The sequence below is a fragment of the Leuresthes tenuis genome, unplaced genomic scaffold (genome assembly GCF_036924035.1).
Source record: "Leuresthes tenuis unplaced genomic scaffold, fLeuTen1.0.hap1 SCAF_5, whole genome shotgun sequence".
NCBI classification, from domain to species: Eukaryota; Metazoa; Chordata; class Actinopteri; order Atheriniformes; family Atherinopsidae; genus Leuresthes; species Leuresthes tenuis.
This window is the reverse complement of record NW_027325359.1, coordinates 13894001-13911299: the sequence shown is the minus strand read 5'-3', so window position 1 is coordinate 13911299 and position 17299 is coordinate 13894001. Positions and strand designations below refer to the sequence as shown.

At 39.6% G+C, this 17299-nt stretch overlaps 1 protein-coding gene across 1 annotated transcript in view; it reads right to left on the bottom strand.

Moving 5' to 3' along the window:
* cntn1a (contactin 1a) overlaps positions 1-17299 on the bottom strand; it is a 66190-nt gene that overhangs the window by 12893 nt on the left and 35998 nt on the right. The window contains exons 3-15 of the mRNA XM_072386193.1: positions 15108-15146; positions 7664-7793; positions 6719-6897; positions 6355-6450; positions 5794-6000; positions 4977-5076; positions 4306-4487; positions 3947-4071; positions 3346-3463; positions 3028-3175; positions 2032-2159; positions 1215-1387; positions 348-471 (exon numbers count right to left, since the gene is read on the bottom strand). Coding sequence (XP_072242294.1) covers positions 348-471; positions 1215-1387; positions 2032-2159; positions 3028-3175; positions 3346-3463; positions 3947-4071; positions 4306-4487; positions 4977-5076; positions 5794-6000; positions 6355-6450; positions 6719-6897; positions 7664-7793; positions 15108-15146 — 1749 coding nt within the window. The remainder of the gene's footprint in view (positions 1-347; positions 472-1214; positions 1388-2031; positions 2160-3027; positions 3176-3345; positions 3464-3946; positions 4072-4305; positions 4488-4976; positions 5077-5793; positions 6001-6354; positions 6451-6718; positions 6898-7663; positions 7794-15107; positions 15147-17299) is intronic.

Genomic DNA, 17299 nt, shown 5'->3' with positions numbered 1-17299 from the left:
GAACCATCTTACACTAAGACAGCCCACCGGGAATATGCCAAAAGGCACCTGAACAACTCTCTAACAATAGGTGGCAAATTCTCCAAATTTCATGTTAGAAAGACTGCACAGTTTGGCCTCAATTATAAATTCAATATCAACATTCCTACACTAAAAACGTGATGATAGCAGTGGGGATATTTTTCTGCAGCAAGGACTTTAAAACTATTTTGGATAAAGGGAATGATGGACACAGAAAAACAGTTATGTAACCAAGACTACTGATCGAAAGAAAATAGTGTTAATGTGGTGATGCTAATTGTTTTCAGGGACTTGAAGATACCTTACATACATGGCACACGACTCACCCCTGACAACCAGGTGGGCAGAGGCAGTGACGTTGTCAACCGGTGTCTGTGCGGTGCAGGTGTAGCGTCCAGCATGTTTCAGCTGAACATTCTTAATCAGCAACTCACCATATGAGCTTCCATTCTGCACAAAACAACATAAGAGGGGAGACTTAATTACAGCCTGAGCAATATATCATGAGATCACTAGTTGACAAATGTTATCATTTTCTCATTCATTCTGAAACTCATCTCAACATAGGGGAAATTAGATATCATTGCTAAAACTACTGGAGTGATCAATTTAGGACAGAAACTCTTTTCCTATGAAGTAATATCAGATCAACATTCTCTCTGTAGGAAGAGAAAACATCACAAGAAAAAATAATCAAAAAATACTTTAATGCACTGAAGTCGCTGCTGAAGAGCTTTGCTAATACCACACAAACAGAGGTGAAACCAAACGCCGGTTTTACAAGGGGAAAATCCTTTCACTCTTAAGTGGGGTATCATCAATCACAGTCATAATATGGTGGTTGCTAAGTAGGCAGACTGACAAATGAGAAACCACATGCTTATGGTGAGAGCAGCTCTTTCAGAGAGGGAAGGTCATGTCAACAAAAACGAACAGTAACGGAAATTGCTATTAAACTGATAGATAACGCACTATTCCAGTCAGGGAAGGAATGCAAGATTAATTTTATAGCCATGCCCATTTAACTCAGACTGTGCTTTTCCATTTCAGGTATTCCAATGAAAGCAGCATTAACATCAGCCTGACTTTTAATATCATTTGGTGTGGACGAACTTCAGATTAGGCTAAAGTTACCCATTCATGCCCAAATCTCTTGAAATTAAATAAATGAATTGACCAAGATGATGTCTCACTGGGCTGCGTTCATAATGCTGGCTGTCTTTGTGCAAATCAATGACTCGTCCATCCAGGGACCAGATGAAGGTGATGTCTAGCGAAGGGTCACGTGATGCGGAGCACTGCATCCAGGCGTTCTCCCCGACTTTGACATCAGAGTTGGACGGTGCCAAGGTGATCTTTGTGGACTCTGAGGAAAAAATGAGACAAATGATTCATTCTGTTGCTGAAACCAGTCAGATCATAAAGCATTTGGTCATATAAGGCAAAGAAAAGCATATCAGTTATGTTTAAAAAAAAAAGTGTCTTGAGCAGCAACTGTAAACTGGAATAAAAAAAAAACTGTTCAATACATACAATTGTCCAGAGGAGGGCAGAAAAGAGCTGTGCACTCAGCACTACCACAGACCAACTTTGAAAACCTGAATGCTTGACAGCTAGGACAGCATACAATTAAAAGAGAAAGATTGAATACTATAACTGTGTTATCATTTGTTTCCAAAATCAACTATCTCAACTGATCTCAAACACAAGCCTTTTCCTCTTTTTTCCACTGAACAGTGTGACAGCTAAGACCTTGTCTCATCACATTGGATCAAAGGAACCCTTCACACATGCCCTTGAGGAAATGACTGAATAGCCAACTGTATATTGTTGGTATACTGTCACTTTACTCTGAGGTTCATAATTCAAGAACAGTAGACATTTCGAGGTTGAAACACAAGAATGATTACCAGTTAATGTTGATATATCAAAGCAACATCAGCTCTGCAGGAAACATCAGAAATATAAAAAGAACTATTAAATCAACGTTGATCTTTAGCTAGAACTTGCCTGTGACCGACAGGTAGCCTGTGCTATTGGCCTTGCCCCCGTCATTCTCTGCAAAGCAGGTGTATCTTCCTTGATCTGATTGCTTCACATTGCGTATCTCCAAACTCCCGTCTTCCCAGATGAATATCCTGAGGAGGAACCAGAATTATTTCTTCACACACACTGTGGAGAATGAGCCTCATGACATAAAACATTCAGCACATATATCAAAGGTCAAAAGTTCAGTGTTTGTTATCCAATGGACATGTGGATGATGAAAAAGGATGAAAGTACTGTGAATATCAGCCAGTTCCCTAATGGGTATATGTTTGTCTTAGAAATAGAACTGCATGAGCTTAAAACTAGTAAGCAAGAAGCAACATTAATTTTCACCAGAGGCAATAATGTTTGATTAATTTTTCTGCACATTTAAGACTCATGCATGACAAATAGCACACCAGCTGCCCCATCACCACTTCAAACCCTTTCTGGAACAGACAGTAGCCATAGAGAGAAATAGGGTGCATATGCTGCATAGTAAATTGCCTCCTGCTGTATTGTGAGTGCCACTGTTGGGGATTGGGGTTGTGTAGAAATGTGTTGGGGGTTTAAGAGCTCTTCGTTAAGGCTTGTTTTGTCAGTGAGGAAGACCAGGCAGGTTTGTTCACACTGATCTTCAAAATAAGCCTAATGTCAGCCACTGACAGACAGCGAAGCTCTTCTCAGCAACCAAAAACAACAACATTAAAGACTTCTCTGGCACATAAATCTAAAATTTAATTAGATCCCCCAAATCAACAGTGTAGTATTTGTGTTGAAACTTTAGTTCCCCTTCAAAGCAGAATGACAGACGCTATTCCTTGTGACCCAGATGTGTCTCACAGTGATTGTAATTGTAGGTGGTTGATGAATATTGGCATTATAAACAAGAAAGGAAAACTCAACCCTGAAAAACTAGACTCGATGAATGACTAAAAATCCTATAGAAACCACAGATCTTATTAAGAGACGGCTCACCTGCTGAAGTTGGAGAGCAGCTCAGTGTCTTTGCTCCAATAGAAGGTAGGCTTTGGGGCCGCTTTGGGTCGACATTCTATCACAACCCGGCCATTTTTAGCTGCCCATACGTGCTTTACTGGGTTGTGTTCAAACGTGGGGGCGCAGGCTGAAGAGTGACAGTGAGTGAGTTATACATCATAAACTGAGTGATTATGCATTAACTGCAGGAGTTAGTGCAGTATGTCCTAATAAGCTACAATTAGTCAGTTTAAAACATGACCCTTATATAACAAGCACAGGCTTTTGTGCTGCAGCTATAGCCAAAGTTTGACTCACCAAACACACGCAGCTCTGCGTTGGCATAAATAACCCCATGGTGATTCTCTGCTATGCACTGGTACATCCCTGAATCATCAAATGTCAACTTTCTGAAACTCATCTCTTTTCTGTCAATCTGCAGAAAATAAAGTTGTTATTTATGCATCGTTAAAAACATCTTAATTCTTTATTTCATACACTTTAAAATTATATTACACAGTAAAGGACCTAAATTAAAACTAATAACTGCTGACATTTATAGCGATAGCAATAACAACTATGACAGTTCATTTAATTGGGTGAGAATTTCATTAGTGCAGAATGACAGATCTCACAACCTCCCCCACTTTGCTTTCACTAGTTGCTGCTCTCAGGGGTATTTCAGACCTCATGACAGTTGTTCCTAGGGAACGTTACACAACGCATGCTGGCAACGGCTGAACAACAACAGGTACTTTCTCCTATTATAATGTGTACCCACAGTGCCAGCTTCCTGTCCCTGCTGAGCCCCAGTGACAACACGTGGCTGCATGTTGAAGAGGTAGGAGACCTTACAGAGCTACCCAACAATACCAGAAACTGTTTCGAACAGCAAAGATTTATGAGCTCAATTTTTTACCGGTTTCCCATTTTTCAGCCAGCGGATTTGTGGTTTAGGTTTCCCACTGGCTATGCAGGACATATTGTAGTCACTATGGAGGTCTTTCTCTGTGCTGCTGATGCGCTCCACCCACTCAGGATAAGCTGCAATGAAGAAAGTGAGAGTCGAGAAGAATGTAAAAAAATGCCAAAGCTGCTGAAAGATACACAGAGTGATACCGAAGGCATGTGGGCTAAATCTAAAAGCTTAGTACTAACAAGAGCGCCTCCTGACAAAGGGCACACGAAGCAAGTCTCCTGGAGAAGTAATTCAGTAGATAAACTCACACTTTTTGCACGTGTTTTTTTTACCAACATGACATTTAAAATTCCTCTTACCCTCCACAGACACACGCGCAGTGTGGTGGTCTTTTCCTCTCACGTTCAATGCGTCACACCCATAGGTGCCACTGTCCTCAAACTGGACATTGTACAGGTTCAGTTGAGCACCTGCCATCCGCACCTCGTGATTGCGTGGCATCTCTCCATCTAGCCTCCTCCATCGGATCTCAGGCACTGGACTGGGAAGGACAGACATAGATAAAACAAACAGTACACAAGCCAGGCTTGACTTTTACGTATCACTGAACTCAGTTTGTCATCATTCTGAAATATGCTTCAGGAATCATTCGGCTCAGCTTTCAACCAGTCTATGCTGCAGAAATGTCAATTTACTACATTACAAACTGATGATACATATTTATTTTCATCTTTAATCAGACGATTTTATCTAAAGCAGCTTACAAACAAGAACATATTGGAAGACTCTGTAGGGTTCAGTATCTTGTACATTGGGGATCGAGCCAACAACCTCTTGACTGACAACCCCTCAACCTTCTGAGTAACAGCAGTAACTCAGAAGAGCCTCTCAAACTTAATTTCTCTTGAGACTCATCTTATTGCACCTGATACTTAGAACACTGCCTGGATGGCCTTTTCACAAAACCTTTTAGTCCACACTGTCCCCACACTCACACAAACTGAGGTAACCAATGATCTCTCACACTTACTTCCCCAATGCAAAGCATTCCAGGGTGACATTCTGTCCTACCAAAGCAGTGGTGTCTGGGAACTTGACTCTCAGATCAGCAAGGTATTTCCTGGTGGGACCTGTGCAGAAAATCAACAAGTTAGAATTCAGGCACCGTGACGGACACCTGCACACACAACATAAAAAAAAGGAAAGAATATGGACTCCAGAAAATCCTCCAAGAAAAATTCTAAAGTAGCGTTTTTCTGTATTTAAGCCTCTTGAACTGTATTCCAAAAATACACATGAGCCCCAATGACCAAGTATAACTACATTAGTCTAGTTTTCTTTTAACATTTCTGCTACTATTTACGTCTCTGTAGTTTTCTTGCAGGCAGCTGTCTTTTCAGCATAACAAATAGTTTTCCAGTCTACTTGTGGGGTACATCCATCCAGCAAATTTAATTTCAAAGGTCAATAACAATGACATGATTTAATCTGATTTTTAAAGAGAACTACTGTGATTAAACGTGTTTGCTATTAACATAGACAAGAGAAAAAAAATCAATGTAGAGCTTGTCCATGAGAAAGGTGCTGGAGGTCCCATTCTGTACTTATGGCTATCATAGAGACACATACTTCCATTCTCTCTTATATTTCTCTTTTCTACTGATTTCATTTAAATGCACTGCAAGAATCACCATTTTATATTGTGATCAAACTGGTTTAAGATAGTTAAACCAACTAATATTAAGACTTGGACTTTCATGAAGATAATTTCAAGTCGTTGGCTGTAAAATAGAAACAAAAGAGAGTCAAAAAGCTAGGCAATAGGTAACGAGATCAGATATACTAACGTTCAGCCTGAGGCTCGAGAGGTATGTAGTTGGAAAACACACTCTTGGAAATGGATGGGCTAGACGCAATGCAGGAGTAGTTGCCTCTGTCTGACGATTCCACCTTAGAGATATATAGGTTGCCCGTTATCTGGGAGACAAATCGCCGCTTGTCTGGCAGGATGAAGGTGGGGAATTCATTGAGGATCCATCGAAATGACAGCTTGGCTGCACAAAAAGAGACGTGTTAAAAAGCCGCCTATCAATCAAGAGTCTGGACACAAAGCAACAGTTTTGGAAACAGCCAAGGGGATTGGATGAGAGCCTTCCTCTCTCTGAGTATTCTAAATACATGCAAAACAAAGACAGAACAATGATGTGGTGCTGAGGGGATTTATAATTCAAGATTCCATTGACCTTGCAGATGAAATCTTCTAATTCTTTCAGCTCAGAGGCATGATACGGGCATGCTCAAAGCCCATTTTGCCAGAAATCAAATTATCTAATGCTACTACATGATGAGAGAATATAATCTTGTGAGGACACATCAGCAGAAGCAGACTTGACAATCACATGCCGTACCTGGGTAATGTGGTGGGGGAGCGCAGAGCAAGACTGCCCCCTGACCCTCTTTGACTTTCACTGTCAGTCTCTCCTCTGATGAGAAAAGATCGAGGTCTGACAAAGGGAGAGATGAAGCTGTCACAGTTTGAATTTGAGGAAATCTTATAAATACAGTGAGTTACATAAAAGTGACACAAAACGATAGAGCATAAAATTCAACAATTGCTCTTGAAATAAGGTGGGATTTCTACATAGAAAATACATTAGCTGTACTATGATCACAAGGTTAGACTGTTCACATGTTGTACTTCCATCCCACTTCTGATTTGTTCCAGCGGCTCTTACATTACAGTAAATGATGGTTCCCATCTGGAAGACTTACATCCAAATTGGACAGAGGCCTCTTGGCTGATGACCGTGCCGTACGTGTTGGTAGCCAAACAAGAGTATTTTCCCACATGTTTGGTTCTTATGGGGTTGCTGATAACCAAGTTACCTCCCGATAGGCTGTAGTGGCCGTCCTCCTCATTCAAATCTATTTCTGTGTTGTTCTGCTTCCATCTGCATTGAAAAAAAGAACTGTGGTCAGTACAGTGATACATTCTGAAAGCAGTTAATAATAAGTGAAACGGGAGAACAGTTTTTGACTACATTTCCATTTGCATTTTTTGAAAAATGCTTTGCTACGTAAAAGCACCACTAGCATTACTTTTTTAGATATGTTTTAGAGCAGTGACATAGAAACTTGCCCTTCTAGTGTTAAGCATTTGCCACCACCACACACACAGCGATTACTGACTCATATAAGTACAATGACTGATGTCACGGTAGAACTGACTGTATTATAGATGAACCCTCCATAGCACTCTGTGGAAAGCTCTGACCAAAGCTAATTCCTTCCCCTCTGACATCTAATTCTGGGCTTTCTGACAACACAAGCAATTTAGAGGATGCAGGGTGAGTCATTTTCAAAGATTTACAAGTAAATTGAAAAGGATCATGCAAAATGCTGAAAAACATGGTGCAGTCTCAATGCCGTTTGTGCTATAGCTGCAGCAACGAGAACTCATGAGACAAGTTTGGGGATTTGAATGGTGACTAGAAATAGAAAGTGCTGCAAACAGAATTAGCTGTTTACATTATTTCAGAACAACAAAAATATTAGGGAAGGGCTTGTAAATTTGTAAATAATGGTCATGTACAAATACTAAATCTTAGAGGTGTATCAAAGTAGGGCCTTCTCTTCCTCAAACAGGGTCAGTGGTGGGAGGCACACAGAAAGCGCAGTGTGTGGGAATGAGGCTGGGTTTGTGGGAACATATGTTACTTGTATGTGGCAGGTGGATTGGCTCTAGCCCGGCAATTCATGGTAATTTTGGCCTCGGTTGACTCCTCGGGGTAGATGGTATCCACCGGCTGCTCCTCAAACACTGGTCCGAAACCTGTGGCTTCATTTGCTGACAACAAATAAAGTAGAGCAGGGTTAATAACACCAAGCTGGGACGGGCTTGCAAGCAGGTTACAGGTTACTTAGTGGCACATTTATCTGTTGCTGGTAGACATTATATTGTTTGGAGCTAGTACTCATCCTGAAAGCTGAAATGAAGCTGAAATGACTTAGCAAAATCCAAAGCTTTTTCATAATTCTCTGAACCTGCGTCATCTTTAGCGCTGTGACGCAGATGCACACTTTGCAAATTTCACCTTGACAAAAAATGCCTGTCTTGCTTCAATCTGCCTTCTACATGATCGACACGCTTACAATTATCCCAAATTACTCATTAAAACAGACAGACATCACGAGCAGTGGCATGAATAAGACATAAACACAATGCCAGGCTATGAATAAGCAATGAGGCGGAATATTCCCAAACCCTGATTATTCTCAAAGATCAAGCGTGTGCGTAGGGGACTGTGGCATCCCAAATGCGAAGCGTGTGCGGATGTGCGTGCAGATGTGTGTTATTCCCCAGCATCTCTGGGTTTTAAGAGCACACAGCTGACACCTCAATGGGGAGAAGCTCGCTCTTTCAGACAGTGATACCATCCTCCTCTTCAATCCTTTAAACCAGGCTGATGCTTAGGATTCACACGCTCTGAAAATGTCATATTGACAGAATGAGCAACCTTTGGAAATCTTAACCAAACGCAGTTATATTTATATTATCCGTCCACCCGAAACTACAGTCTCATTACCATTAGTTACCAGAAAAGCAGCAAGATATAAAAATGTAGAGCGATGAGATAATAAAGCCGAAATCACACACATTCCCGGAGCTGAACACATGAGTCTGTACAGTAAAAAAGCTAAATTGACTGTCTAGTTTGACACCAGCAAACTAGAAGCACTTTTATCTTACTCTGCTGTCAGTAACTAAAGGAATTTTTTTTTTTTAAACTAGTAATCCTACACAGTCCGATGGAAGACATTTAGTCACATGAACAAGTTCACAACCATAGGGCTGCAATTAAGATGGCAGGAGACACGATCAACTCCCATTCACACTCCAGAAGCCAACCATGAGAGAGAGCTTGACATTGATGCAAATCCCAAGGACTCTGAATTACTGCTCGTTGCAAGAGCAATCAAACATTCTAAAAGTAGGTGGTTGGGAGGTTGATAGAAAGAAAATTAAGGGAGAATTTATGTTCAGGGAACAAGGGAGAAGAGAGAAAAGAGTGAAGAAAAAAACAGGGATGGAAAGAAACACAAGACTGTGAATGATGAGGAGAATAAAGGGAATACAGTGACCCTTTTCTGCTTTTGAACTGACGCTGCCTCACTTACATGTCAAATAAATTCCTTACATACAAAAATTAAATATAAATGTTGGTTAGCCTGGTGGAGAGCAGTTGCTGAGGTTGCAGCTTAGTGCTGAAATAGCAGTTGGAGTGTAACTCGGAGAGATGGGCACTGGTGCCGCTCCTATCCTTTCCCTGTAATGTGGGATGTGACAGATGGTAGAAGGGGGAGTTAAAGCAGGCCACATACATTGCCCAAAGACACATAAAGGCCTTTTGCATTCTCTGTGCCTTGTTTTACTTCCTCAGTCAGTGTCTAACTCTCCCTGCCTTGCCTATGCCCCTCCTTCGTCTCCCTGACATGTATTCTGCTGACACATTTAGCTCATCTCTCCTCACATTTTCATGATTTACGTCCACAACTACTTTACCACTAAGCACTCTTAACTCTAGGTTTTTACATACACCTGCAGTATGTCTGTGAGTCAGTTCCTGACTTTGATTTAGATTTAAACATTGCAGCTAGTATTCTGTACAGAAATTCCTGATTCCGAGCAAATGCAACCGACAGAATTTTCTGATGTTTCCACTGGAAATCTTGCCATAATGAGAATTATTGCCTGTTTTTAGATGTTTTGATCGGTTGCTTTGGAATTATGTATTTGCATTATGAATTCAAAGGATTCTGATTAATGCTTGTTTTTTTTTTTTAAACTTGACCATAAACATAATTTTTTTTCTTAACAGAAGAACAATTTTAAAAAATAGTCCCGTTCTGGCACAAACATTTTGAACAGAATATAAGGGTTCCCAGAGGAGGAATCCTGAAACACAGTTTTAAATATGGATTTTAAAGTGAAATACTGGATGGAGAAAACTCTTGATTTATAATGTAATAACTTTAACTGCCCGATTCCTTAAGTTTTGCGACTAGTGCCGCTAGGTCAATTAGACTATCACCAAAAATCAGCAGAATCAGTTACATTTACATCGTCATCAGCTTTGGAAAGGCACAGGAAGCTGTTTGAACGCTTTGTGGCATAGTGTGAGAACAATTACCTGATCTTGAACTAACAACAGAGTAACCTAAACCAGAGGCTTCCTCAGCTATATGAGGCAATATAGCGCATCATTCCTGCCAACAGCTTTACAATTTCTGTTCAGTTCTTGTTCTTTTTATTTATTATCTATTTGTTTATGCATTTAATTCAAATCATAGATAATTCATTACCATACAGCAACTGTATAGTATCCATTTGGGAATTAATGGAATAATAATAATAAATCATATTCTTAATGTGGTTTTAGTACCATTCAGCAAATGTTTGCATAACATACAGTATGAAGACAATGATGACTGTCATTATAAGGTCATACCCTCTTAACATCAGCATGTCAGCACTATCATTGTGACCATATTAGCATGAATAGCTGCAATCCTGATGAAAAAAATAGGTAAAACACTTGTTTAGTGCTTTCATTGAATGTGGTGGTGCAACGACAAAAACACTGCGCTTCTGTGACGTTCACATTGTGTCAAGATTCCTACTAAAAAAGACACAGATGACGCATCCAGTCTTCAGAAATAGGACCAGCAGGAGCACAAGAATTCACAATTACTTGATCCTTTAGCCTAAAGCACCACTGTGTCACAGCCTCACAAAAGCACTAGCATAGCTGTAGACTCAAATCTCACATTGTCACTCCGTCTCTGATAGCCTCCCACTCTCTCTCCAAAAATAACAGATATGTTTTGCAGCAAATCTCTTTTTGACTCCTCTTTCAGTCTCATTATTTGTTTTCCTAATCTGTAAGGCTCACAGGTTCTCTTTCTCTGCATTAGACCCATTCTCTGGTTCCTCCCTTGGCACCATCTGACTGCAGATGCGCTGCTTTGACCTTTTTAACAGGCGAGTAATTATTTACACAATAGTCAATTGAGGTTCCTCCTACTCACACAGACAAACGCACAAAGACGGACAGTCACTCTCAGCAAAAGCCACGACTTTACCAAAGGGCAAAGAAAGGTACTCGCACAGACACGCACACTGTCGTCAGAACGTGTCTCCAGGGCTGAAAGTGATCTTCTTCTTCATTATCAAACACAGAAAATCCATTCAGCTTGACGACAGGTAAGTTTAAACTCTCATTTGAAATTGAAATATCATTGTCTGTTATTTTTGGAGCCTGTTATCTACCAAACACTGGTTACTAACAAAACATCCAGTATCCACTGAGGTTTAAATACAATTTTAGGTGCATAATAATGACTTTCTCTTGAAATGGCAGAATTCCTGATAATGTTAAATGTCAATCACTCCTGTTAATGTTTTTGTTTTAATGATGAACATGTTTCTTTTAGATATGTTTCATTGGTTGCATCTCTGATCCTTGTTTTGACTTCTGTCTAAAGCACTCACGTAATAACCCAAAATCCAAGAAGAACCAACCGTAATTCTCTCTCTTTGAACATTATTTGCAGTGATGTTTTATTGCATCTGCAGAATGTTTGTTTGCATGACCATGAGTGTCCAAGTGGGACAGAAAACATATTGTATGCTCGAGGCACCATGAACACAGCATAGCAATAATTACCCATAAGCCCCTGAGCCACATAATAAGTCATAGAAGCAAACCAAATTGTCGCCGGGGGGAATAATCTATTTTTTAAGATTCCATGTGAAATGCTACTTAATCATTCTACCTCACAGCAGGGCCAATTATTTGTAGGGGTATGTACTGGATACTCAGTGTGATGCCAGCTGTGCTAAAACAAATGCTGTCAAGAACATTTGTTGAGATACAAGAGACCCAAACTACTACAGCGATTTTCACAGGCCATTAATCTGAAACGTATTTGCTATATAGTAAAGACCATAACAAGTGTTAAATCCCTGTATCGTTGTCTGTACAGTATCAAACAAGTTTAATGCCCTTAAAATGTCATCTAAGTTTGTTCCACATGGCTACACAGCTAAAAGTTGAGAAGCTGATATGGATATTTTGAACTGCTGTTCATTTTAAAGCCAGCTTTTAAGGGGTGAGCCCTTGATACCAAAGAGACAGACATCAGGCGAGATTTAGAAATGTTTTAACACCAGAGTGTATTAACAATTTGTGTGAGCTGAGGATAAGCAGTTCACTTTGAAGAAGAAAAAAAAGAAAAGAAAAAACGTTTCTTGCAGTGTAAATGGAAGGACGCCTATGCAAAGTTTTGACCTTTGAGGGGCTTGACATTGATCCTGCCTCCACCAGTGACTGCATATTTTCCCAGGTTTCAAAATCATAAAGCCTAAGTAGAATTTTCTCTTTTATTTTGAGCTGTGTGACCTTAGCCTGCAGCGTGTAGGACTGAGGAGTGCATCAAAATAGTTTTTGCAAAGCTCTGGCGATGTTATGATGAGGTATTTCTGCAGAAAAATATAATCTAGGGTCGTGTTAGTGAATGAATGGGTAAAAGAAACAACAATAAACAGACTATCGAGAAAAAGCATTACACACTCCATCAACATGCAGCATCAAATCTTGTTCCCAAGCAACAAATTAGCAAGCCGGTCTTTGTCCAATTTACAAACCAGATTTCCCACAGAATAACACACATGAAAAATACCTCATGCACACAGGAAGCACTGCTACTGTAATGAAATTGTGACCTGATCAACATAATCACCAAAAAGGTTAGCCCGAATAATTAAAATCTCAGTATATGTCAAAAACTAAACATGTAAACTAAGAGTGTATATCAAAGGACAGCTATTTTTGGAAAGAAAGAGTAACACATCGTTTTTACATTTTTGCATATAGAATGTTCACATTTGCAGTATTTGCAATTGTTTTAGCTAACTAACTTAAAGAAATCCCAACATTTTGGGGAAACAGTTACTATCTTGACAAGTTATATGAGACAGGTAAAACATGTTTAAGGGCGTTACATAATGAACAAAAAAGCATGTATTCTGTGCTTGAGATGGTCTACTTTTTAATTTGTGTCATTCAGAGAGCCACAAACAGCTAACCTTACCACGACTCTAGTCGTAATTTTTTTTTAAAAATCAATTGAATTGAAGAGAAACAGAATTATCCAGCATCTTTATCTCTCCCCTGCTTTGACATAAAATCATGCAGCATTTGCTGTACCTCGGAAAAGAGAACTACTTGCAGCTATAGGAGAGCTAACGGAATTCTACACACACGTCTACTGGGACCACTTCATCAACACGCATGGCTGCAGCACAGCTCATTCACTCCGGTAAGAACGTCCATCTTACTCAAAGTCGTCGTTCACGTTGTCAAAATTTGATAAATACCCTGCTATATTGCACAAAACTAGCAGTAGCAAACTCTGTGTGAAGATGGCAGACTGTCACAGAGCAAGGAGTAAATAAACTGTGCTCCAGGGGGGCGTGTGGATGAAGTGGTCCCAGTAGAGTGCCTGTGTAGAAATCCCTCCGTTAGCTCTCCTATAGCCGCAAGTAGCCACATAACAGCACCTATGAGCTAACAGAGCAAAAGCACACGTTCATTAATTCATTCGTCTTAAAGTGTTGGTGAAATAAAGACAGATAATGCCTTATTTAGAGGCTGCATCGTCCCTGCCCCGTTCAGTCCGTTATATGGATATACGCCGATCGCGAGTTATCTAAATAGCTTCCGAAGGACGCCGACTTTTGCCAAACTGTTCTTGGTGAGTAGATAAACGTATTTCATGCCAGAAATAAGGTCTAGGTTTAAAAATACCGGAGTTCCCCTTTAAGACGAGGTTGAAAAGGTTACTGTGTCTCTGTGCTATTTTGACCAAAGTGTGTCACAGACATTTCATTAACGTCTCAGGAAATTGTGTCACCTCATTAAAACAGGCATTGTAAGTCCCCTTCAAATGGGGAGGTAAGTAAAACATTTTTCCATCTGAGAGATTTATCTGTTATCTGTAAGTATTCAGTAAATGAAACGACAGAGTGCAAATGCTTAATCTCTGTGTGTTTAAATCAGGAGATGGTGGCAATCTTAATCAATAACTCAGTTTCCAAAGAGCTGAATTGTTAAATCCAAAGAAGGCTGTATTTTATCACAAAGGGTATAATGTTTGATCTGCTTGCCTGATAGTTCGGCTTCTATAATCCTCTTGTACTGGAGCGCAATAAAACTTTAAACAATCTTGGAGAATCTGTCAGTCATGCTCCATGACCTTGACAATAAATTATAGCTCTTTGCAAGGCAAGATAAGATGGAAAGAAGCCTTTAAATTTTGTTGCTGTCCTGCTAGCCTGTTTCACTCTTTCAGTTTTTCTTCTAACATGGTCTTCATTTGAGGGGAATAGTCGGAATGTCAATAACTGTAACTCAGCTATTCATTATATTTAAAGAACAATTGGATTCCAGCTCAGTCAGGTCCCTGTCAGAGTTTATGTTTTTATAGTCTTGTTTTCAGTTTCTTATGTTTTCTTTCTCATCATGTTTTCAGGTTCCAGGTCATGCTTTTCCCCTGTCACGTTAGGTTCACTCATCTCACCTGTTTCTGTTCACAGCTGCACGTCATCACTGATCACTTCCCCACAGTATTTAGTTTCTAGGTTCACTTGCACTCATTGCAGAATCCTCACCTACCCTTCATGCCACAGTCGTGAAAGTTACGGCTGGTTTTGCCTCATAGTCTTCATAGTTAAGTATTTTTGATTATCTGGCTCAGTCACCCTGTCTGTTCTTGCTCCTTGTTTTTTTTGGAATAAACCTTTTTTTAATTTGAAGTTCTGCGTCTGGGTCCTACCTTCACTGCCAATCCTGACAGTCCCCAAAAGTAAAAAAAAGGGCAGTTGAATCAGATTTGTTATATAGAAGTACAGCATAGGGTTTATTCAACAAAACAATGACACTGAAACCAGCAGAAAGAAATGATTTGATTAATCTCTTGGTCTAAGACTGAACAACCAGAACAACTACACCTCTAAAGTTGTAGTGACTTCCCCCTATTTCTTAAAGGAGAAAAAAGGCTTTTTAAAACACTGGATGAAGTTGTGTTGTATTAGTCTTACCTCCATAAAAGTCAGGCACCTCTGAGCGGACTGATGCACCTGTAATAGTTAAGAACGGAAGTCATGTCAATACATCAAATCACAATGCTGCAAAAACATAGCCAACAATAACTAAATCTGTTCACACACCATAATGCAGATGTATTTCTTTCACTTTTCTGGGGAACTGATCAAAGCAAATCATGAATCATCATGAAAGTTTTTTCAGAGAAGTTCTGCTGCTGACAATGTGACGAATGACTGGAAGTCAGCCTTGGGTTGAAAGACTATCTTTGGCTGAAGGCCATCTCTGTAGATTCCACAACATACTGATTTCCACAGTGACATACCAAAATCAAACTTCATGGTTTTGGTCTTTATTGAATGTGGGTTTAACTAAATGGTCCCCACTGTCCATTCAAGCATGTGATGAAACAGTAATCCTAACACTGTATTCAAAAATACTCTGAACTTTAGACGTAGGACAGTGTTTGCTTGACATTTGTTCAGCTGTCACAGCATTAACGTCACATTAACCATCAAACCTTTTTCATAATGAAGCCAAAGAAAAATGTCATCCCAATGTACTCTGTCATACTGTGAATGCCAGAGGCTGCTGCCTGTTTAGATGAAACCTGTGCTGAAACTTTAAAAATCTAGTACACCCTCCTTCGGGTTTTATGTATCAGGATATAATAGGAAAAAAATTTGATGGCCTTAACCAGGTTTTTAAATGCAGCCTAAGATGCAAAAACACATACCAGTGTGTGAAATTCACAGTGCATCATGTATGGACACTTAAAATATAGTTTAAAGTATATAATATAGAAATGTATTATATTTGGTCAATGTATTATATTATTTATTTAACTAAGACTAAGTAGAAGCAGTATGTAGAAAAGTTAAGCAACGACTTTAAATAGTTGTTTTACTGTCTGGCATTTTCAGTCTTTCATGTAATTGTGGAGGAATTTTGGTCCACCAAGTTGTTTCAGTTCATTGATTTCCATCTGTTTGCTTATGCACAGCTGACTTAAGGTCCCATGACAGCATTTCAATCAGGCTGAGGTCTGGGCTTTGACTGGGTCATTGCAACACCATGATTCTTGTCTTTATCTTGTGGATTTGCTGCTATGCTTGGCGCGATTGTCCTGATGTCTGATTGACTTTCAGCCAAGCTTGAGCTGTCAGACAGACGGATTCACAATTGACTCTAGAACACTTTGGTATTTCAGAAGAGTTCATGGTCGACTCAAAGACTGCAAGGTGTCCAGGTCCTGTGGCTGCTAAACAAGCTCAAATCTTCAACCCTCCACCACTGAGCTTGACAGTTACTATTAGATATTTGTGCTGATATGTTGCTTTTGGTTTAAACCAAACATATTTCTCTGTATTATGTTCCAAAAACTCCACTTTGGTCTCATCTGTTCAAAGGACATTGTTCCAGTCTTATGGTTTGTCCAAATGTAACTTTGCAAACCTAAGCCATGCTGTTATGTTCTTTTTAGAGAAAAGTAATCCTTGTAACCTTTTAGTAGTCTTTTTCTAGAGTCTAACGTCTTTTACTTTCATACTTACCTAATTTGAAGACCTTGTAGGAGCATTTGATTCTTCTTTTTTTACACGTTAAACCTTCAAGCTTAAAAAAGGTGTACTTTCTTTTCAAAGTGTGCATTGCAGTCATGCATAGCATGTGGTGTATTTATTCAACCATTCTCTTTGAGAAGCTCTATATGATCATATTTTCAAAAAGATGTTTTTCAGCTACAAAACATCTTGCGTACGCAGCTACATTGAGAATACTGTTCTAAGTAAAGAAGACAGAGAATGATAAAGGTAAATCTCGTACATTGTTACGTAGAGCTAGGAGAATTTGTAGACAAATATCCCCCCCCACACACACACACTATTTTTTTTTGAAAAAAAATTGAAATTGAACTGAGGCAAGTGTGACTCCCCCCGAGGTATGGGAACACAGAGGAGATTGTTTCTTTTTTAGACAGGCCATTTTCAAGCTTGCTGTTGTCTGTCCACTTTGTTTTGTTTCCAACATAGCTGATTGCACAGCAGCATACTGCATGGACCCCAGCAAAGTCTAAGGCCTCAAAGGCACGCGATTCTCCTGCTTGGCCCATCAGATAAACAGTATGAATATTTTATGACAATATGCGCTCCTTTTAGTCATCCTTCACAAGTCTATTTAAATAAATTTG